General features: G+C 37.2%; 1 protein-coding gene across 11 annotated transcripts in view; it reads right to left on the bottom strand.

The window, feature by feature from the left end:
- Positions 1–25,173, bottom strand: part of PIEZO2 (piezo type mechanosensitive ion channel component 2) — a 288,110-nt gene that overhangs the window by 217,633 nt on the left and 45,304 nt on the right. For all 11 annotated transcript variants that reach the window (XM_064433518.1, XM_064433512.1, XM_064433438.1 and 8 more), the window contains exon 2: positions 19,772–19,867. In XM_064433518.1, coding sequence (XP_064289588.1) covers positions 19,772–19,867 — 96 coding nt within the window. The remainder of the gene's footprint in view (positions 1–19,771; positions 19,868–25,173) is intronic.

Below are 25,173 nucleotides of genomic sequence, written 5' to 3'. Positions count from 1 at the left end.
CAAAGAGCTCTAACCAAGAGATCTGACTCTGGGCTACTGAAGGAATACTTGAAAGCATGAGCTGGCAGGCAAATCCCATGGTTTCCAAGCCTTGGATGCCTTTTTCAAAATCACCCGCTTCACTGAACTGGGGGCTATGTCATTAAAGGAGATACAAATAATAGTTATTTTTTAAGAGAGTAGGCAGAATTTTGAGGTCCTTGCTTCTGGTTTTATTCCTGCTACTGCCTCATGGACAAAAAATGTGGCATTCATGTTAGCTGCAAACAGGCTAAGCCTGCCCCTTTCCTCAGAAACTGTAAGATTCTGTGCCTTTCTACAAGACTGAAGAGAAATTATAGCAGCTTCTGTTTTCTTGATCTAGACCCAAATCCAAGAGTACACATAATTTCTTGTGAAATGAAATGACAAAGATATATCATCAGCACTGAAGCCTTCCACAGACAAATAAAGTGAAGAACCCAGGAGATAGTACTACATGGTATAGGGCCAGCGCCTCCACAAGTATAAATCAAAAAACTGTTTGGACTATAATGCTGTACAAAAAATTCCTCCATTTTGTTATCTTAAAGTACATTTTTTTCCAGGCATTTCTAATTCAACTTGATATTTATCATGTGCCAGATTTTGTACTAACTGGATGCCATGGAAATGCTTTCAGTGAACTCAAAAACCCCTATTGAGCATCTGAGTGTTTCCTAGGAGTCTTTTCCACCTCTTTCTGATTGCTCTTTAAGGTCAGGAAGAACAGCTAATAAAACTGATTTATAGATGACTAAAAAAAAATTTACAAATACCTGAAGCTCCAGAACAGAGCTTTAATATGCCAGGACTATTTTTTTCTACGGAAACCAACTCATGAGCCTTCTAATGCAGTCAGCCTTCCCTACTTTCATGCTTTAGGACTAGGAGAGTGACTAAAGTCGAGGTGACACCAACAAGCCAGCCTTCATCCCCATCTTCATCCCCACCATGCTACATGAAAGTCCATTATCATGGAAGACTACATGAAACTAGAGATAGTTTTGAAATACAGAATTGGGGAGATAACTGGGATACAGTAAAGAATGTATGTAAATCTGATGGTGCCTGATGTTTCTTGACCAGTCAGCTACAAATACAAGAGTCTGGATGAAATCCCAGGGTCATGCTTACACTAGTGAACGGTGGCAGGTATATATCACTATGCTTATTTGTGAGGAAAATTGTTACTATGCTGCAGTTTTTGACAACAAGGCTGCACTTGCTTGTTATGAGTAGTCCACAACAAAAATTTGACTCATGGAGGTCAGCTCCAGTGTTTATATTACTTTATTTGCATCAACCCAAATGTCAAAATAAGTACAATTTACTGAAACCAGGCTCCGTCACAAATTATACACCATAGAAGACACGGCACTAAATACACATAATGAAATACTTTCACATTGCTTTTATAGCCTGAGGAAATTTTTATAATCAAAAATAAAAAAAAAATAAAAAAAAGAAGAAGGTATTCACATAAAAATCTCTTCAAACCAGATATTTTGCTTGCGGTAATTAGTAAACCAGAAAAGGAAGAAAACTCTGTGACCCTGCTGCCTTTCACCACAGACCACCAAGTGTCCCTGGAAGGTTTCTGTAACCTGATGATCTGTCCCAAAGCACACAAGAGGCCACTGAGCTGGGCGAGATAAGTTACCATTACCTGTGATGATTCCTGCAGTGGTAATTACTGCAGCACCAGAGGCATCAAAGGCAAACCTGCAGAGGCTGAGCCCATGTGAAGTTGGCTTCTAGCAGGGAACAGTGGAATTCAAGTTGTCCTAAAACTATTTCCTTACCAGCTCGCTGCCCTTCTTGCCCTACAGCCCCAGGGGCTCCGTCCCTCCCCAGTGTGCAGCACAGACATCTCCTCAGGCCTCTCCTGCATGGAGACAGGAACACAAAGTGACAGACGTGGCCTGTCCCACCCTACTGAGAAGCTCTTGGTAACCCAGAGCGCTCTGCCCAATGCCACTTGCCTAACCTGTGTCACAAGAAATGCTTCTGTAATCAATGGGGCTGTGAAGGACGCTCTGAGGGAATGTGTTGCTTTATGCAGCACTTCCTTTACGTTTACCTTGCAAACAGAGGCAAATTGTTTCTTTTCTACTAAGCAGAGAAGCTGCTAATATTAAAAACAAATTTGAATCTCCTACTGAGACTTGGTTTTGTTTTCTTTTCTATTTTTTTTAACAGGAGCATCTTATGAACCAAGACAAACATGTGAGGCTTGGTTTGTGACCAGCAAAAACACATATTCTAAACATCAGTGGACTGCAAGCAACCCTAACTTTTGCTACTGGTCTCAAAGTATTTACACAGAACTTCAGCTTGATTCTATTATATTTTTTTACCTAGAATAAGAAACTAAAACCACCAACGCAAACCTCCCAATTTGATGACCCTCTGTAAAATATACAAAGTCTCACAACCCACGGAGCAAAACAGCCTCTGCAAGAGAAATTCAAAGCACTTTCTATTGTCCCTTCTCTCACATGTGGCTCCACTTTTGTGGATTTAAGTGGAAGAATTTCCAGAGTGGAATGACTACAGAAAAATCCATGTATCCTGAAGAATTTGGAAATAAAAGGAATATGGATTTTTCTTGGAGATTAATTTATTAGGAAAAACCCTCATACAGACACATAAGTGAAATTCTCCTGGTAGAACTTTAAACCTACGCAATCTCCCTTTTACACAAAGATTGATACTTTGTTCAGCAAAGCATCTGCACACAATGAAACACTGCCTTAATAGCTTCACCTTAGAAGGACCAACTGAAACTAGCCTCCTTGATTCCCTAAATTCGCTCCTCTGCAGCCCTGTGGCACAGTCAGGACAAGGACAATTTTTGTTTTAGAGCAAGCAGCAATGTTCTTTCTCACATGGATCTTATTTGTTGTGCAGCTGTTCAGGTTTTCCTTACTGGGTTACTAACTAGTTACTTCCAGTAGTTCTTTAGTTCTTCAGATTTTATTGCAGAGATACCACATGTAATAATATGCTTATTGTTCTCTATATTTATACAAGGCATATGGAATTGGAAGTTACAGGAAAGCATCTGTACCTATCTATGTGATCATCACTTCCAGCTGTATTATGGCATTACAGATGTCCCACAGCCATGCAGGTGTGCCAATAAAGATGTCTTGTGCCTTTCCTCCAGGGCACTTGATGCTAACAAACCTAAAAGCCCAAATGCATATCATCCATAAACATCCAGTTGGAAGCATCTAAACAACAAAAAACACCCCTTCTAAGTGATGGATTTAAAGCACCCCTTTAAGTGATGAATTTGATGTTTTCAACCATATGTCAATTACTAAACTGACTGTAGCAGAAAGTGTATTGGCCTATGAGACCACACAGCACCTTACACATTTTTGTAATAACTCTATTATGAATAATAATCAATTATAATAGCTTAGTATTTTTTCCAATCTAAAATATATATGACCAACCCAAACAAAAGCATAGGACTAAGTGCAAGTAGAGTGGTAGTGATGGGTGCACTACACTCTCTGGAACAGTCTAATATATCCAGCTGCTGGGCAAGAGCATGTGGAACAGCCACAGCAAAACAAAACACTATTAAGGCCTGCTTCAGATGAGGAGCTGGAGATCATATCATAATGAGACCATTTCTACAAGTACAAAGTAATTTCATTTAGTGAGTACGCAGGGGATTCACAGCTAAAACTATTAATGGAGACATTCTCTGCTCTCCCAAGCCCTGCAGTGTGAGGTTTGTCCTTGGCCCCCATGCAATGTGATTGGTGAATGGCAACCCCTCTCCACCTTGGGGTGCCTGTATTGCAGAGAATATTGTAGCTAAAATTTATATTATTTATATAAATATTCTCTGTATCGCTGAGAATATTTATAGTTAAATTTCAGAAAAAAGCTGCCAAGACAGTCAAATCATTTTTTCATGACTAATGTGAAAAAGTAACATTCAGTACATCTATTTCAAATGAAAGCACTTTAAAAGAAGGTTTTGTTCTGTATTTCAAACTTACATAATGGGAGGCATTAGGTGACATATGATCAGCTTTATGCTTACATAACTCATTGTCATCACAGCCCCTTGTCTTTCTGAACTGGACTTGCTCTAGTAACAATAATGGACCAACTCTTCCAGGACACTGGCTTTTATAGCACTGTCTGTAAACTGAGGATTCTGCAATTTTGTTATAAAAATATTGATCAATATGTTAATAATTTATGTAGAAATTATATTGTTATGTTTACATATAGTATGATTTAAAAACCTGCTATATTTAAAACTAAATCCTCAAACCCAGAAGTTCTTTGCCTTTTTTTTTTTTTTCCAGAGGGAATGAAAGGCGCTGTTCTCAAGAATGTGCTACTAGCAATTATTTAAGTACAGCACTCACTTTCTGGAGCAGGGGAGGGGTAAAAAAAAAGAAATCTTCAATGGAATTCACCTGAAAATTTTTATTTGCTATTTCTTCAGTTTTTAAGTTGTTTCCCACTGCAAACTCTCCAGCCCTGTTTCTGTGTTGAATGATAAACACTTAACACAGCAAGGTCACCCCACAGAGTGCTGATACCTGGATACCACCTCCAATATCAGGCCAGGCAATACTCAAACCTATTGGACCACAGTATCATTACCCTAAAAATCAAAGGCCCATCCAGGATAAGAGTCCTCCTTCCCCAGCTTGGAGTTCCCCTTGCTGTGTACCAGAACCCAACCCCAAAGGATCCATGCAGTGTGTCTGCTGTCATTTGTCCTCATGGAGAGAACAAAAAGGGACTGCCCTGAATGAGGACAAAACAGTGCCAACTTGCAGAAGTGATTCCTCTACCGCGATTCTGACCCTGGAAAAAGACAGCTCCTGAAGGACAAAGCTGCATCAAAACCAAAACTCAATAGCAAATAATTTCTTTTAAAAAAGTCTTCTTTTCAAAAGCTTGTTTTCCCCACTCATCCCAATGCTTCAATGCAGTAAGGCCAGTGAAATGATGCCAACAGGGACAGTATGCCCCATTCAAACAAAGCTGTTTTAGTGGCAGCACTATCCAACATAAACCTTGTGACTTTGTACAGCATTCTGCTACAAAATAAACTCAAGCCATTTGCCAGCAATAACCTATATATTGATGTGGTATTAAGGGAAAATTGGAGGCTTCAGCTGGGAGACAAACTGTCAACCAACCACTAATTAGTTTTTATGACGTGACTCATAGTTCAGTAATTTCCCAGAATTTAATCACAGGGCACCCAGAAAGATCAATTAAAGAACAGGCTCAGAATTTGTTAGAGCCCTGTGTGAGACAGGGGAAGGCAATGACCTCAGCAGCTTTGCCACAGAATTTTATGAATTAACAAAGAAAGGATTTAAAAGGTAAGTTTAACTAATCTTGTGTTTCCTTGCAGACCCATTCATTGTTTTTACAAAGGACTGAGTTTTTTAAATGAAGTAAAAATTGAAGGATTGTGTATTGTAGCTACTGTTTATTTTACAGTTTCATTTACATGAGACTATTCTCTGTGTGACTTAAATTACTCCACTATTTTTTTGCTGTGTCTTCTTTTATATCTCCCTCAATAAAAAGAGAAAAAAATCAGAGTAGGTATAAATTTCTTTAGATTCTTGAACAAGAATCATATTACCAGAATGGATAGTAGGAAATTATTCTTCACAAGTACTTCCCTCCCCTAAAAAACCCAAACCCCTTATTAAAATTCTTTTAACAACATTTAGTAACAAGAAAAATGAAATTTTTGGCCACAAAATTCTATGATTTCCTTTGTTCTTTCACTCATTTTCAAGCTTTTTTATTCCTCAAGTTTAACACACTGAACCCCGTGTTATTTCCACTTCTTGCTTTCTACAATCTTTTTTCATAAACTGAATGAAAATAGCAATAAAATGCTAAAAATGGTTTTCTCAATTTTTAAATGATTTTGCTTATCAAACTTACCAAATCTGATCTTTTTATTTGTTAATTTTTTTCTTCTATGCAAATTTATAGATTATATACCAGACAAGTAATGCACAGGCGTGATGAAAATTTCATTCCCTGTCTTTCTGGGTTTTGTTCTGCAAAAAGCTTTTCTTCGTTGAGAGATTTCAGAAGAGGAGATTTAACTTATTTTCTTGGCCAAGTTATGTGAAGCAAGATTATACTGAAATAGTCTGAAAAAGTGAGGATTTCTGAAAATCTACTAAGCCCTGTTATTTAAACAATATTTGAAATAATCTTAAGAAAACCACGAAATGTAGCATGCTGTTTTTTCTTACAATAACAAACAGCTCCAAAGTGAGTCATGCATGTTACATACAAAAACAAGATAATAAAAGAAGTTTTGTGGGTTTATATTTTCTCTTAAAAAATAGAACATTCAAAGTTGGTATTTTGCACCTAAATGAGTTTTTTGTAACTTCTTCAAAGCAAAATTATTCTATTTAATTGACACTGTCTTTGCACTGACTGTGGTGATGATGATGAAGAACATTTCATGAGGAATGGATGAAAGCTGGGGCATTGGAGAATGGGTTGGGAGGAGCTCTGTATCTATGAAGATGCTGCTACTATTTCATAAGATTCACAAGCCCAGTACCTGACACTGTCACACAACTCAAGAAAACCTTGAGCAGCTCGAGATTCTCAAACTCCCTTGGATGGAGGCAATGAATGTGGGGATGCTCGGAGGGCACCAAGTACTGTAGCAGCTCCGTTCTGCAAGAATAATCAAAAATTTAGGGAGCAGGATTTGAAGAAGAGTAGAGATAATAAAAAGTCACTGTTAGCCAAGAGCACTTGGGATACAGGAGAACCAGATTCAGGTCTCTGCACTGAATTAGAACAGGATGTTAACAAATCTGCTGGTGGGGAGGAGGATGTGTTTTAAAGTTCCCTGCTTCATCCGGAGGCAGAACAGAAACATTTGAGTAATGAGAAACTGCACACCTAGCTCTGCATCTGCACCAACAGCTTCATCTTCAAGAGTTCACAGCTCCCTCTAAATCACATTAAGACCAGGGTTTAAACGCTAATTAGGGAGCATGTGCATATTAATTTTCTGCTTCCTTTTCTCCAAGAGTAATGGGAATGCTTTTAAATGCCTTTTGTTTGGTTTCTTATGGGCTTACTTGGTTTCCTAATATATTACAGGGCACTTCCTGCACTGCTTACAGAAGCAAATTTCCCACTGCTAGTGGGAGTCTTCCCTAAATAAGGCCAGCAGATTTGGTCCCAGGGGAGTGAACTGATCTTCAGGCTTAGCTACCCTGAAAATCTAACAGAAAGCAAACCAGATATCATTCGTCTTTTGAATTTGCTACTATATCATATCCTTCTCCAAGGATCATCATCCAAGACAAACAACTAGGAAACGTTTTGCTGCAATAATCCTTTCAATTAAGGCTCCCATTACAGTGAAACAGCTGCTCACTAGAATACATCTTTGTAATGGAACTATTTATTTCCCAGAAAACATTTCTTTAGTTAAGACAGATGCAATAAACCAGAGCCACGGAAGTTGCAGAAATCAAAGCAGTGAGCAAAATATGACCAGCTAAATATCCTTGAACTGAAAAAAGAGTGCTTTCTATGAAGGCACAATTTATGTGTCTGTGTTGACAAAAAAGCCTACTTAATTTAAAGTATGTGAGGCATCTCACTCTCAACATAATGTCAGCAAGCTGCAATTGAAATAGCAGGATAAGCCCTCACACATACATCATTAGAAAGAAAAAAGAAAACACTCCAAAAACTTTTGTCCTCTGTCTGATCAGTGATGTTTGTGGGGGCCTCTAAAAGCCCTTTGAAATGTCCACATCATAAATATTTGATGGACAACCTTTTGCTTACTGTCAGTTAGGTGCTGCTCTTGGCATGGAAAGACAAATGAATCAGCATCTTGTTCCTGCTTCCTGCTCCACACATACATGGTCCCCCTCCCAGCCCTGAACAGCCCTCTGAACACTATTTATTTATTTCATTAAAAAATCCAATTCACATTACTGTCATTCAAATATAAACAGTAGTGACAAAAGCCATTATAATGAAAAATTTAATCCAAGCTTTGTGAGAGTTTGTAAATGAGCGGTTTTCTTGCTGACAATTCAGCCCCTGTGATTGCAACTCCAGACAGATTGCATATGTTTCAGACAATGGAGAGAGGGAGAGAGAAGGAGGAGGGGACATTCTTCTTCCACCTACCAGCTGCCAATGATTTGAAAACCTTCCTTGTGCCTCTCTTGGTGACCAGTGCTGCAAAAACCAGGGAAATTAAGAGAAGCACCTTCCAGTCAGATGATGTACAGATGTGCCCTAGAGGCACTAGAACCAGGGAGATCTTAAATGTTTGTTCAAATCTAAATGATTCCATGATAACAGCAGCTCCATATTCCTGTCTTCAGGAATGGGTTCCAAATACAGCATTTATTCTTAGCCCATAAAGGTGTGACAAGTTCCTCACGCTGAGTGGAGCACCACCTCTACACAAACTACAGAGAGATTTGTCTAGATGTGCTTGAAGATGCCAGAGCCTGTATCACTGCAGCACCAAATGATTTCTCAGAACAATCAGAAATACAACAGGTGAACAGTCAAGATTTTGTTACCTAGTTCTCCTTTAACTCTTAAATCCTTGGGGGAAAAAAAGCAGCTCATAAACAATGCGTCACACCCTCCTAGTTTCTTGTTCAGCCACTTAGCAAGAGTAGTTTTCTGTGCTCATGAAAGGAACAAAGCAGTTGGAGCACATAGATGACAACAAAAAAGACCTGTTAAATCATACAAGCAACAAGTGGGAAGGAAGGTAAATGATTTCAAGAGAAGGAAAGGAAAATATACAAGGATGCAGTATTCTTATAGTGGAGATTGTCTCTGAGGCTCACTATGACATGAAAGTACAGTGATGATCTGCAAAGAATTAACACCAATCTAGATTTCTACTTTAGGCTTCCCAAATTCCTGGGGATGCAGAATCTGGATTTAAATCCATTATAGACACAGGAGCATCCACAGGAAGTCAGACTTAGCTATGAAATCTGATAAAAGAGGCCTAATATCTACCAATTACGTGCTCTAAAGGCAGTATTATTTTCTATCATAATAAGCTCCTGTCATATGTACATACTTTTCCATGTGTGAGGATGAAATTCAGAGTAAAAGAAAATAAAATCCATGCTTAGCACTTAACTTGAGGAGCAAATCTCTTGCTGACAAGAACCTATTTGAAATAAGGTCAAATGAGAAGGGAAAACACAGGAGAAAAATAAATTACGTATGAATTTTAAAGAAATAGTGTCTACCTCAGTGGACAAATTTCTGGTACTACCAGAGAGTAATTCATAGCAAAAAGCTGGTGCCAAGACACTGCAATGAGAAGTCAAGCTAATGCCATCACCTGCCTTAGTGTCTAATACAGTCCCAGGCTCACTTCTTAATGCTTCTTCAGACATCATCTGGTGTAGCAGATTCAGGATGTGACTCTCTGTAGTGTGACTGCCTTCAAACAAGGCAATAGAACTAGATTGAATGGGAACAGCTGCACTGCTTTTGAAAAACTGCACTGATTGTATTGGAATTCCTCTCACCTACAGATCAGCCATAATAATTTAAAAAACGTACCTAATAGCTTATCAGGGTTTTGTACCCTTCCTGTAAGAAAGCATGACAAAAATTGGTTGTTTAATATACAGGAGTATGAGAGATGAGAATACGGAGGCCCAAAATGTGTTTTATATTTTTCTTACTCTTTCATTTTCCAAACTAAATCATAATCCTCTAAGACTATATACAGTTCTTCTGACTGTTGAAACAGTCTGAACTCTTGAAAACAGTTCTGATGACCACAGTAACACTCCAAATCTTCCAACATTGTCCATCTCCATAACCAAACCACCAGACAGTTTCAAGTCAGCAACTGTTAACTCAGCCTAATATAAAATAAACCAAATAACCCTCCCCAAACTACTCAAAACATGGACAGAAAACCTTGACAAACATCTGACTCTCACCATTTATATAAAAGTTTTTCTGGAGACATTGGGCAAGTGATTTCAGTAATGTGTGTTTAGAGGCATCAGCTGGGTTCTTCTACTTCCCATCATCACAGGACATATTCTGGTTCAAAAAAGGATTATATTCCACTTTGTAGTTAGATGGGTCTTTAGGCTCACTCTGTTCATTAGAAGCCTGAAACCTAAAAAACTATCTCTGGCCCACCATGCATACACAGTTTCTAAATGGTGTGCCAGCAATCCCATTTAACCCAAAAAGTCCTTCTTCTCCTCAAATCCAAATCCAAAATTACAATTTCGCTTTGCAGACTGAAAAAGGAGGAAATCTAATTTAAGATATATGAGATGTGTTGTTTTTATCTTACTTGTGGACATTAGCATCAGCTTCTTGGGACTCAAGAATTGACCTTACCAAAGTATTATCTAGGTTGCTTAGCACAACTCCTTTTTATAACAGACATTTTAATTTAATCTCTTTTTTCCAGTAGCCTCAAGATATTTATTTATTCTTCTATTATGAATATACTCCAAAATTTGAAAAAAATACAAGTTCACAGGAGATCATATCACAGGAGCACACATGCAAGAGCATTTCCCCTTATTTTCTGTATTTGAGCTAATATTTTCATTCTTCAATTTAGGGTATCACACTAAGGTTTAGGAGGGAGATTATGCAGCCTTTAAAACATTAACATTTAAACTCCTTGGGTCTTACTCCTTCCTTACATACAGTAGGTTTTCTTTTTCCAGCCTCTTTCCCAGGTGGTGCTTTAGCCTTTGTCTCTGTGTTTAATACCATTGCCCTGATTCAAAACTGAAGCACACAATCCTGTCTAAAATTTGGGGCATACCCAGATGATATTAATTCCCCCAGATGATATTTAATTCCAACTTCATTCTTACTGCAAGACATGCTTTTAATTATTTTATATTCGTATAGATAAACACATTTTTATTCCTTGTTCCAGTTTCCTTGGAAGAGTTTAACTCAGCTTGACTTCTGGCAAATTCTATTTCATCTGACCACTTCTGACCTCTAAGATTATTCCCCTTTTACTCATTCCTTTCAAACTGTGTTTATTCTTAATATTGTTTGTGGGAGTTGTTAGTCAGCAAGTTAGGTCCTGACTTCACCTCTAAAAGCCACCCATGCTTGAGATGGAAGTTCTAGAAAGACTGTTGCATTTTTTACCAGAAAATGTCACCACATCCAAATGCTTGAGCTCTTCAGTCACTATCTAGTTTCCCTGAACTTATGCTGCACTTCAGGTTAAGAAAACCTTAAAGATTATTTTCTGTTAATTTTGGATCATAAGAATAGTGATGACTAACTCTCTCTGACGTCCGTAGTCCCTCCAAACCCAATTTTAAAATAACACTGACTCTTCACAAGTCAGTAATTGTTTAAGAAGTTGCATGCCCTAGGGAAATATTTGGCTGTATGGTTATTAGGGTCATTCATCCTCTAATTTATAGCAGACCATAACAATTGCATGTTGATTTTCTCCTCTAGTATTATCTGAATCTGGCCAAGATCTTATCAACCTCCTACCTTCTTCCTGAAATGCAATTTTGACTTTTAAATTATTCTAGTGTAGAAGCAGATTGAAAAATATCCCTGCAATTTCTCTCCAATCTACTTGCTCATTGACAGAGCTAAAAAGCTACAGCACTGTAAACATTTTTGATTCCCTTTTAACCCTGTATCACATGGCTTTTGACAGACCTCAATCAAGAGGTCTCAGAATCATCACAAGGAAACTTTGCTGCCTCAAGGGCTGGTCCATTCCCACTGTGGGGAGAACAGGGTGGGAGAAGATTCCTGGCTTGGATGGAAGGTCATGCTTCCTGCTGTGTGTAATGCACATAAAATTACCAAATTATGCCAATGAACCCAAAAAAGGGGAAATAAAAGGCTCATTGAAACAAAAAAAATAGAAGCATAACATAATCATTTACATACAAAGCGCACTAAAAAGAACAAAGGCAATTTAACTCGAAGAAATTCATGTTTCAGGACAAAGAAGAGAGAACAAATTTTTGAAGTTTGGCTGTCCTGGCATAGCCAGCACCATCCTCTTTCCATCAAAATCTGTGGCCTGATTAAATAAGAATCAGGATTACAGGACTACCCGATGGACATTCAATCCTATTATACATTCTAAAGTGCTGCTGTTTTTATATGATTTTGTAAAACATATTTTCATAAGTTCATTGTTCAACTCAATTTAAGAGCATGACATAACTCATTCCGAGTTTAAAACCCTTTCACAGCCACAGTAAGCCTACATCAGATCCCAAATTTCAGAACGTGAGCACATTCAGGAAATGTGCTTTTGTCAGTGCTCAACTTCACAGCTAGGTTCCAAAGGACATTTTCTGTGCTTGTCTCATTCAAACTCATGGCAGTACACTTTAGTGGCATTAGACAGGAGGACAGCTAGCTCACAGCAAACTGCCCTAATCTACCATGCTGTTTCTCGATTACATTCCCATTTCTGCACTCTTTCACCTTCCAAAGACAACATTAATAAAAGTTTTATTTTGCACATCCTTCCTGGAAAGGAAGAAAATTGACTAAATTTCAATTATTTCAAAACAGAAGAACAGAAAGGACAGCTAGAAAAGTCACCTTCAGAAGCTTTATAAAGTAAAATTGATATTATTAGGTGTTCCATGTAGCTTAATGAAGGGGGAAAAAAGCAAGAACATTTTCAAACTTAATGCAAAGAACAAAAATTCCTTATTTACACCACTGAATTACTTCTTTATGTAAAAAATTTGAATTTACCTATATTTTGGGGTAAAAAGGAAACTTGGTCTTAGCTCTTGTTCTTTAGTCACGGCTAGAGTTAAATTAAACAAAGTTAATTGAACTATAGCTTGTTTAGTCTGAAGCTGACTATCACCAGGGCAGGTTGATCAGGGCAGGGCTCAGGATCAACTTGAAGCATTAAAATAACTAAAGAGATCACTTTCAGATCAACTGAAATTGACTTTTTTCTTTCCCTAAAACCAATGCTGTTTAATACATCAACAGAAATATTACTTTAAAATAAATAAAATAATACAAAATCTAATGCAGCTATAAAAGTGCTCATTTCTACAATGAAAACAGTTTGTGATAGTGCCAGCCGTCCTTAAACTAGCTTTTTCTTGTATAATTTAGGATTTCCACTTCTATCCAAAAAACCCCACATCAGTCTAATTCCAAACATCTTATTTCAAAAGCCTCTGAAGAATTTTTGCCCTTTTTACCAAGACACATTTCCCTTCTCTACATTTGAATCTTTCCAAAGACTCGTCATCAACAGCCACACAAAAGAAAGTCTGAATCAAATAGTTAATTGCAAGTTAAAACATTTTCTAGTTATTTTCTCCTCCTGACTTCTGTACTCCTGCCCTGGTTCTGCTTTGCTTGCCAGCCCTCAATCAACATATTGCTGAGTTTCTGCCATACCTGGATCCAAAAACATTGCCAGCACTCATATAAAACATAATGAAAATGGGTGACACATTGTCTAATCAGCCAATTATTGGGAACCCCTGCTTACAGCCTAGCCTGTGGAAGCCAAAAAGTGAAACAGCTCAGGCACTGGAATGCTCATCCTTAGAGTAGAATATCCCATTTAGGAACAGCATTACGAGGTAGTGAGAAAGTCACGAGTATTTGTTATCACACACAACTTAAGACAGATACAGGATTCTTGTACCCAACACTGTCAGTCCAATGCTTCTTGTGAGTTCACTCTTACTTTGTTGAAGGGGGCTCTAATTCATCTCTTAAGAAAACGTTTTGGACCTAAATAGAGAGAAAGCACACAGTACCAATAACAGAAATGTCCACGGGCTCTTAAGATGCAAGAGCATTTGTGAAAGCACTTAATGTAAAGGTATGGCTCCATTTGCACTCTCACATTACTAAAATTTCCAAGAACAGGTTCTTCTTGTTGGATTTGGCCCACTGATTATAAATAACACACTCCACTGTTCATTCCCAAGAGAATACCTTATAATGTTGGGAGTGGAGAAACCTAGCTGAGATGCAGTGTTTTAAGCCAAAGGATGTTTATGTAGCAGCCTGGCATGTCTCCATAAGAAAACAAGTGCCCAATTCAGTAGAAATCTCACTTGTTAATGCTCAGCAGCATTTTCTAACTTATAAAAATGTCTTATAGTTATCTTCATGCTGATGGTTTGGGGAATTACAATGAAACTCAGTGATTTCAAAGAGTTCTCCTACCCTGTTTAATCAGCATTTCTATTAATGCCTGAAGTTCTTTCTATTGGTCACCTAAGGATAACAGGTAATTAATCATTTTCCAAGAAATGAAGAAATCATCTTTGTGGTTATGCAGGTAAAAAGTGGGTGAAACTCTTCTCCAAATCACATAAACCTAAATCTAGATTGACCATATAGTATCATAAATCTACCAAAGAATAGGTCAGGACTCAAATTGTACTATCCAAAACCATGATGACTTTTTATTGAAATGCATGTTTTAAACATGGTTTAAAACATATGCCTTCTCTTTCCAATTAATTCATACATTTTCATTTATAATGAGATCAGAATATGACTGGATCTATGGTCTGTCAATGTTCAAGGTCCATTCTGGCAGACATGACTGAAAACTCTTTTGAAGAACAAAAATGCAGTGTACAGCTCATCAACACGATCAGAAATAAGTGAACAGCTACAGGTTCTGCCTCTTGCAGGGGTAAACAGGGTTTCAATCACACACCTCAGATGCACAAAATTATCTCTATTTTTGCTGCACTTTCAGATAGTGCAGCCAGGTGGGCAGTTACCCTCTATCTGAAGTAGTCTAACTGCAATGTCCCAACAATAATATACTAATAGTGGGTGATATAATTGCTATGAGACAAAAAGTAATGAGCTCCAACTGCTTGAGCTAAAAACATCTCTTTGGACAGATGCAGCAATAGATTTGTAAGCTTAAGACACACATTCAATTGAATTTCTGTTTAAAGCAAGCAACAAAAATCATGGAAACAAGTCTTCCCAAAATCAAAATCCTTATTACCAACTTAGCATCTCATTCTGTATGCAGATAATTTAGGAAAAACAGAATGTTTAAAAGCCCCAAATTAGCTACATTATTTGTTTTCCATCATATCCTGTTAACGTTGTTGTTATGCAAGTTATTAGAGCTGACTTAAAAGATCAAAAAGGTTAAGAATCTTTTCCACAGCTTTGAGACAGAAAAAGACATGTAAGATTGCAAACATCAACATTCCATAATAGCTTACATGACAAACTACTCCAGTGTATGTGCTAGTGTATAGATTAGTATGTTATATTTTTTAAATGTTTCATTCTTTGTTAATAGAGTTTTAAGTATAACATTTGCCATCAACAGGACATGGTTTTAACAGGGCTGATGAGAGAGAGGAATTCTGTTAAACTCTCAAAACTGGTGATTTGGTTTCTCTGGTTTGAGTTTTCCAAGTTATTTTTATGTGCTTGCTGCATGCACAACTTGGGCAGCAGTTCAGTCAGTCTCAACACTCAGGAAATTCTGAAAAACGAAAGCTGAAGCTCTTTGAGAGCCCGTGATTTAATAACATAGAAAGTAGTATTTTCTTCTCTACTAAAAGCCATTCAGCTGTGATTTTTTCAGTGCAAGAGTTTACAATTAAGGGGTTAACCATCTTTTTTTCTCTTTCATAAGTATCACATAAAAATTTTCACTTAAGCTCCTTATTTTGTCCAGAAGTCTTAATACCTTGCAGCATAGATGAGGTCTAAAATTATGCTTCTAATTTAAGATATTTGGACTCACTTGTGGTTTAAATGGTCAATTCTGAGGACTACCATTAGGACCCATCTTCTGTTCAGTAAATATATAGGTTTACCCAGTTCCTACCTTGAACATCTAAATCAGATGACTCAAGTCAGGTGCTTAAAGTTAGTGTGAAACTCAAAATACTGAGTGCAGATAAGTGCAGAAAGACTGCTAGTAAAACAGATGCATTGTAGAATTGATGAGTGATCATAGGGGCATTGTCCTCACACGAAACTCAAAATTACGTTTGTATAAAGTTTTTCCCATATTCACTTGGATCAATTCTCTCCTGAAAACCCTTCAGCTCTATTTGCTGATCCAAATTTGTTACTGCAACCCTTCTGTATCTTACAATTCTGTGCAGATTATTGCAAATCACAAACCCTTTAATATCTGCAAAATAAATTCCATTGTTCCATTTCTTTACCATCATTTCAGCCACGCTCAGAATAATTGTTAATTCAGCTCAGCCACGCTGAATTAACAATTTTTTTTAATTATAGCTCATCATTTCATCAATCTATGCATTTTTAAAACATCATTTTTACTGATCTGAGTGCTGTGCCAAGGTCATTTTTCCAACAGAGATACAAGTTTTGTCATCCTGAGCAGTGAATTAATTCAGAAGCAAACAAATTCTTTTTGCCATTAACATAAGCAGACTCAGCAAAACCTAGTCCATGTGTGAAATTAACTGATTCCCTCCCTCTTTTTTTTTAATTTACATCATGACCAGCTACAGAGTCTTGTTAATCAAAAAATATGAAATTAAATAAAGTAAAGTAGAACCTATCTAAATGTAAACTCATATCTCTAACTGGGGAAAAAAAAAAGCTACATAAACCAGGTATTTAGTACAGCTAAATGAGCCATTTCCCCAAGACTGGACCAATGTATATTGTCCTGTGTTATTATTTCTATAAAAAACACCATGTACAAACCTTTATTAAGGATGAAGACATAACTGCAGTAGACATTAGACACAAAGGAAAAAAAATATCACTAATATAAACAATCTCACAATCAAACAAGCTAGAAACTAGGCTGTTGCACAATTTACTGTGCATTTGTCAGCTCCATAGAAATAGGTAACAAATCAGTTACTGATTTTAGAGATAATTTATATAGAAAAATTCCTGCTGAAATCACAGGGCTTCACTACCTATTCAAAGAGGTAAATGCCTCAAAAACTGTTCCCATTAGCAACGCTTGAAAAATTGGTCAAGTTTTAAGTTACTCCTGTAGACAAGAATATATTTGCAATGAATGTTTCTTACAGTTTTCTCTGCCTGTGTTTCATAGGTTAGTTTTAAGATGCTAACAGGTGAAATACCAACCTCTTTTGAAGATTAGGAGAAAAATCTTTCAGTTAGAATTGAAACTAATAGATGGAACATAGGCAGACATGCAGACTGTGACTTATATCTTCATGTTTAAGGATTAATATTACTTTATCTTAGTAATTAACCTTTTTAATAAGATTAAATATTTAAGGGGGCAAGAAGGAAAAAAAAAATTACTCATTAATCTTTAAACACCATCTGAATTATTTGAGTGAGTATAATAGTTTTTCTGCAGTGTTTCTAACCTTTTAAGTTTCTGTCATAATTTAAATTAATCTAGACTGATATAATCCATTTCAGAATAATTTCTAATTCTAGATCCTGTAAAACCCTGGTGTAAGCCTGGTGGAGAGAAGCTTCATAAGTTTAGGAACTGTAAAGTGCAAGGTGACAAACTGGGAAAACAGATGAAAGTGCAAGAGACAGGAAAGTTGGTCAGAGATTTTGACTGAAGAGCTGAGTGTGTCAGGAGATGATGAGGAAAGAAGGAATTAGTGGAAGGCTAGAAAGTTTAAAAGAATTTTAAAAACTCAATCAAAACAAACAGAATTTCAGGGAAAAATTATCTGACAGAAGTATTAGGGGAAAAATACAAGAAAAGTACATAAACAGATTTGTTTTGGTTTTGGGTTGTTTTTTAGTAAAGTTTAATTTATTTATTTTTTGACTCTGATTTACTGGTGGTTTGGCTGGTTTGGTTTAAATATTTCCTCTTTCTTTTCCATCTTCTGGACACAAAAAAGAAACCCAAAACAACAACCCTCAACAGTTTCTAGAAAGACAGACCTACAAACACATGCACACAGTTTAGAAATGTGACAGGGAAGGTGGGAAAAGTGGGTATACTCAGAAATAACACATCATACCATGACATTCAGGTGAAGTGCAATGCAATGCAATACACAATACAGACAGGGAAATTATCCAAAGTCCTAAGAAAGCACTTTCCTCTGAGGAGAGATTGCTACCATCAGTGGTGCAAACTAGATTACACACAGGAATTAGTTGTCATCAAATAGCCTTTTTTTATACCCTAAAAGAAGAGAATTTGTATGTCTCTCCACTCTCACTCTTGGCATCTAGAAAATGGCCCTGTTTATCCTGTCAAACACTTCTCTTGGCACACATAGAAGGGGCAACAAAAGTAAAACACACAAAACCAATAGGGTAATAGCATATTATCTGCAATAAAATATTGGAGTAGCTGTAACCAAATTCCCAAGGAGTCTTTCCCTCTCAATTCATATATTCAGCACCTTTAAGAGAAACTCTAACTCACAGCTGGACATTTACTGATGTTCCATGCTTACACTGTCCTTGTAATATTCCCCTACAAAAATGACTGACAGCCTCACCAAGAGTGGGATTTCCCACTTTTTATGCTTGCTTAATTTATTTTTCAGGCCTGTTTTTCCTGGTTCCTCTGGCTACTGCCACAGACAGCATAAGCTGAGCCCACCCAATTGGTATGGATCCCCACCACAAGACAGGAACACCTGTCCTACAAAGACAGGCTGGAAAAGGTGGGATTGCTCAGACTGGAGAAGAGAGGGCTCCAGGGAGAATTCATTGCAGCATTCCTGCACTTAAAAGAAGTCTTATAAAAAGGAGGGATAGGGACTTTTTATGCAGGTAGATAGTGACAGGACAGCAGGCAATGGTTATAAACCAAAAGAGGGCAGGTTTGGATGAGATATTAGGAAGAGATTCTTTACTCAGAAGATGGTGAAACACTGGAACAGGGTGTCCAGAAAAGTTGAATATCCCATTCCTGGAAGTGTTTGAGGCCAGGCTGGATGAGGCCCTGGGCAACCTAATCTAGTGAGTGACATCTCTGCCCAAGGAAGCAGATATCTTTAAGGTCCCTTCCAAACCTAAGCATTCTATGATTCTATACCAATCAAAGCTTAGTAATTTAAAATACATAAACCATTTACAGACCTATAAAGAGCCCCTTTCCTCCCCTCCCCCCCATTACGGGGGAATGTAACTACCCCTTTCAGAAGTGCTACATTCTTGCTGTAGACAAGGCAGAACGGCATATCTGTATGTGATACATAAATGCTTGAATGCAGTCATTTGTCATCTCTAACAGCAAGCCTTTTAAGTTATTTTTGCTAAGGCAGTAGTACAATGCCAGGATTATAGTTATTTAAATAAGTACATAAAATAAAATTGAATGAAAAATCCGGTATCATAATTACCAGATTGGTCTACCAATTCAGACCTAAATCCATTAACTACCTATTCAGACCACAATCTATGATAGGATGGCTTTGGGAGGGTTCTGAAAACTCATTTTTCACCCAGACCACATCAGTATTCCAAAGGAAATAATGCCATAAAAAGGAATGCCCAGTAGTTCTACCAGACAGCCCTGATGCAATTTGGGGCAGCATGGTTGGAAGTCCTTGGGCACCAAGGCCAGCATATTATAAAACTACAACACTAGGGAATTTACAGTATGTATTACAAGTCAGATCACTTAACGAGGGGAAAACACTCAGGACTTCACCCTCTACTATACCAAAGCTTGTGCACGTACTCTGTGCACTAGAGACTCTGAAGAATTAAGATATGAACTTCTTACCTTGCATGGTTGCTTTTGTGGGTTCTGAAAACAGAGGAATGAGCAGGAGGTAGATGAGGTAGACAAAGGAGAGCCCATTGTAACGGAAAGCACAGGCTGCAATGAGAGAAAAGAAAAACAACATATTGTTTAATTGGCCTGATAAAATCAAATTCAATGGCACAAAGTATTTCCTTCTTGAGTTTACAATTGACCTTGTCAACTTTTGACCACTTATTTAAACAATGTTTTCACAGGTGTTCAAGTTTATGCTTAAAATAAATCTTAGAATCAAAGGTTAGATCAGGTTGGAAGGAGCCAAAGTGGGTCACCTGGCCCAACCTCCCTGCTCAAGCAGGGTCATCCCAGAGCACACTGCACAGCCTTGCATCAGGGGGGTTCTTGAGTAGCCCCAGTGATGGAGACTTGTATCAAGGAAGTCTTCTCAGCCATATCCAAAACAACTTGGTTTCAGAATACACATACATCTTTAGCCCCGGCCAGAAACATGTATTCCAAAAGCAAGTTTCACCAGACACAACTTCCTGAAAACAATAGTGTCATGGAAACAATAGTGGGAATGACTTAACAATGAGTTGACATTAACTGGTCCTCATACTCATCACATCTGTCCACTTTATTTATAAAACAAAACTGCAAAGGCTCTCTATTAGCAAATCCATACAATAGCTACAATTTTTGTTTCCCAAACTAGCCAATGTTTTGAATAACTGATTTGATTTCCTTAATAGCCTTGATAGAAAACTCTGGGTATACACTCCACATCTGCAGGTTGTCCAAGAAGCACGTGAAATGCATGGGTGCCTAGCAAGCAGGAAAAATAAGAAGCACCAATTCTCTGTTTCTGAACTGATATGATTTCACCATCAGCCTTAAAAAAAATCCGTCAAGGTCTACAAAATCCAGCACAGCTTGATAAAGGGTTTTTCTGAGTGAAATTCGGAGTCCTTAAGAGCAGATTCTCATTTTCTTGTAAGAATTGCTCTTGTCACTTACTAAACTTTCCTTATAACCACAGCCTTTAAAGACCAACAGACGACTTACACCTACATTTGTAACTATAAAAAAACCTGCAAGACAGAGCAAACAGGACCTATCCCAGGGGAATTCTGCAAGCCATTATCAGAGCTCTAAAGTCAATGTACTTGAGAAAAGGGAGGCAGCTCTGCTATTATGCACCTACTCTCAGATTCCTCTACAGAGGAGCACAGGATGTACAACAGCCATTAGTGGCCTTCTTGGAAAGAATGGCAAAGAGGACATTCCTGATATCAGGACAAATCCATAAATCAACTTTTTGGTTTTTTGGGGTTTTTTTCAAGTTTAATTTCAACGTGCGAACAAGTTCTGTGGCATTCATAGGAAGAGGTACAATAGTGCTTTAAGGCTTTCTATAGCCTGAAGGCTTTTCCATTTCAATGGGAAGGACCAATGTGCTCAGTCATTCTGGTAGCAGAATAATAACATTAGCAGGTAATACTATTATTCAGTTATTTTTGGGATTGTGTCAACCAGATTTTAATAGTGTTAAACAGCTTACTTATTTTCACTGCAATATTATGCTCATTTTCTTCTTTCTTGGGGACTGAGCTTGCTGCACTTCTTGTAGAGCACCTAGCAGTCAGTTTCCCAGTACAAAGACTGAAAACAGCATCTGTTATAATTTTATAATGTCTTTTATAATGTCTTTCTTCATTAGCTGGAAGTCACTGAATGTCTTGCTAACAAGTCTGTGTCAAATATTTAGAACCTCTATTTATACCAAAGCCTCCTCCAGCAAACTTGGCTAGACACTGCCTGGAAAACTTGTATTTATTTAAGCAGTTGCAAGAGCTCTCAGAATTATGAATTAAATCCTCCAAAACCCAGCTGCAACCTTTTTACTATCCCCTACTGCAATTATTCCAATATTTTTATTTTGTGTTTATGTGTATGTTCATCTAGTGTATGTGTCTGGAGAGATGAGTGCCTTATCAAGCTAAGGTGCAAGAGTAAATGACTGAATATCATTTTAGCAAGATAAAAGATTAGGAAACGGCAGCTGCACTGCTTTCACATATTGACACTCCACTGCATTATTATTTTGTCAAACATACATATTCCTCAGTTCTGACGCTCAAAACTATCTAGAAAAAGTTTCAGAGTAAAAAATCAGCTTCAACAACAAAGGACACAAAAAAGCAAATGAACCCAGCCTCTACACACCCCCTGGTATTCGCAGAGGTCTCCGTCTGCAAAAGGAGCTGTACACAGATGTCCAAAACAATGGAAAGTCCCATTTAAGATCAATGGAATTCCATCAACAGAAAAAGCATCTAAAAAGATGAGTTTCTTGGCAAACCACATGGGATAGAAATTTCTGGGTATTTTGGATACATTGGTCAGTTTGTAGTATCAAAATTAATGTAATTTTAGCATTTTAGGCTTGTTACTGCTTCTCAAAATTGTCTAATCGATTTGCAAAATTAATTTCAGACAACTTCTTCTTGAACTATATTTACCTCAAAATTTATTGCTTTCTATTCCTAGAGCTGTGTACTCAAAAGCTTTTCCTTTCCTTCTACTGCTACATAAACAGGACTCTTAACAGAGATTACATTTCCATTCAAACCTTCCTTTATGTATTTTTTCATATAAAGCATCCAGAAAACCCTTTAGTTCCTTAGTTTTAAAAGGATAGGTTTGTCTACAGCAAACAATGAATAAAAAGGCTTAAATTGGAAAATACACCGTATGTGCAAAGTCCATACACACTTTCTGCTTTGCAGGTTTCTCTTTAAACCATGTCTCACCAAGTTTTCTAACAGTCCCTACTGACAAAATTTCAGAAATGTGATTTTGACCTGTTTAGTTCTGCTGTTGTTCACAGCCCAATAATAGCAATAATGCACAATTGGGAAAAGACATAAAAAGCAGAGCTATTAATACACAGAATTAGAAGCAAATTAACTTTTATTTTGTATCACCTGAAGTACTTTAATGCACCTTGCTTTAGACAGGAAGAAAAAAGCACTTAAAATGTAAAACATTCATAAGCAACTATTAAAAATATTTCAGTTTTAATGCATAGAGAATAAAAAGTGTTGTACAAACCTTTAAAAAATTTTATCATCTTTCACAGCAGTGGACAGATTGATTTACAGCTAAAAAAATTTAATTCATTCTTAAGACAGGTATGTACAGTGTGTGCCATACAAAATTAAAAAGGAAACACAAAAAAAACCCAAAAATTAAAAATCATATATCATTATCATATCATGATAACCTTTTTCTTCTAGAATTTATTTTTCATTGTTTTATGCCAGCCAGAGTAGGCCTTTGAAGAAATTTAATACTGCTTCATAGGCACATCAGGTTTCTACATGTAGAATTCTAACAGCTGTTACATATTGTTATTTCATATTTATACCATCAGTTTTCTTTCCTCCATTTAAAAAGAACTGGTATAGAATTGGTGTTTTACCTGTTATATAAAAAAATACTGGAGAGCAAAGTGAGGGGCAATAAAGAAATTCACAATAAGCTTGAACTTGGAAAGAAGAGGAAAAAAGCAGTCTCATAAACAATGTGTTTAGTCTTATTCCATAAAAATTTTAAGAGTACTTAATTCAGAAGTGGAAACATCATGTTCAGAAAAACCAGCCTTCAAGAGTGCAGGCATAGTACCAAAGGGCTACTGACGCCTCATTTGTAAATTAGAATTCTGACTAAAGCCACAACAGAAAACAAGAAGGAAGGTGAAGACAGAATTAGCCATCCACTGACTATTTCTGAATTCACTTTAGTAAAAAAATCACTGTCATTATTGTTGACAGAATAATGTATTGCATGTTATACCCTTTCCTGTTCAAGAAATATGTAAAAATATGTCTTTCACATATTTCTACTGTAGGTTTGAGAATATTATGTACCCTTCTTAGTGTTATCCTATCCAGCCTCTTGTGTGCTTTAGCATGAGAAGAAATTAATTCAGCCAACTACACTGAAGTAATGTGTCTTCTACCTTCAGCAGGATATTGCATGGTGTTTGCATCCTGTTTTAACAACTTCACAGCTGCAAAATTATTAAGAAAGCTATGCAATGATATTCTTTAAAAATTGTACGTTTAGACTAAAATTTGGCCTAACTTTCATGCTTATTTTTCCAGTAGCACAAAAAAAAATATATTCAGTGAAAATATCAATTAGAAAAAGTGCTGCTGAAAAAAAATGTCTAACCCAAGCAGGCAAGCATTGTTGGCTAAAAGACAGAGGTGATGCTGTTCACTCATATCCAGCTGACCTGAAATAAGAGACCAAAACACAGAAGGGAAAAGGAATCAGCAGCTGAATGATCTTTGAAACTTCTCAGTCTCCAGGAGGCCAAGTGTGCAACTCTCAAAGCTAGAACAACTCAGCACCAGATTCCTGCCTGTAATGCTGTAATTATTCTTAGTTATGCCATGGTTAATATCTAATGAATTCTCATTATTCTGAAAAAATCCCCGATTACCATGCAACTCAGATGACTAAAACAGGCTACAGATGACAGCCTTTGCAACTAGGTATGACACGTGAATGAGACACTGGCACACACCCCAGCTGAAAAGCTTCTGGTGCAAAAGCTCAGCCTAAGTCAAATGCTGAAGCAAATCTATGTCCCCCTCCAAACCAAGGCATTCTACATGACAATCCATGAATGTGTGTGATGAGTGGTCAACTCTTCCAGGAAGAGATACAGTTAAGATCCCTCTTACCAATAAGGCACTGTCCTAATGTCATAATTATTTAGGCCTTTCCACTTGTGCTGCTCTCCAGTAAGACATTTACCAGCCAGTTCCCACATTCTCTGAAATAGTCTAAATTGGGGAAGTTTGGGGGCACTTTTTTGTTGGTTGGTTGGGCTTTTTTACCCCTTTTTTACCCCTAATCACCTCACTAGACATCAGGAGCTGCCCGACCAAGGCAAGTAGGTGCAGCATTAGGCCATATGGACTCAGCCTTCTGTTGGAGACTGAAATGTTACAGTTTATGGCCTAAACATCTTCATTGCCTATTATAGCAAAACTGTACAAAAGCTGCAGAGAAAACCACCAAAAACCTGAATGGAGCCCTACGCTGCTCCTTGATGGACTGTATGAACTATATAAGAGCTTGGTAAAGTAAATAAGTGCTAAAAGAGGTAAAGCAATTTAAATTCTATAGAATAAGAACTACTGGAAATAAAATACTTTATTCAAGAAAAAAGAGTTTAGAAAAATTCAAAACAAACCAACATAAAAACCCCACCTCCATTAGCCAGCCAGATAAGTACTTCCAACAATGTGATACAAAGAAGAGAGGTCAAAACTGGTGAGAAAAGTCTGGTTTCCTTCCATTCTGCATAAAGCCTTTATGTATAAGGCTCTTTAATTTCTGGCAAC

This window comes from Passer domesticus, chromosome 1 (genome assembly GCF_036417665.1).
Source record: "Passer domesticus isolate bPasDom1 chromosome 1, bPasDom1.hap1, whole genome shotgun sequence".
Classification (NCBI taxonomy): domain Eukaryota; kingdom Metazoa; phylum Chordata; class Aves; order Passeriformes; family Passeridae; genus Passer; species Passer domesticus.
Note: the sequence above shows the minus strand (reverse complement) of the source record. Positions and strands in the feature narration are given on the sequence as shown.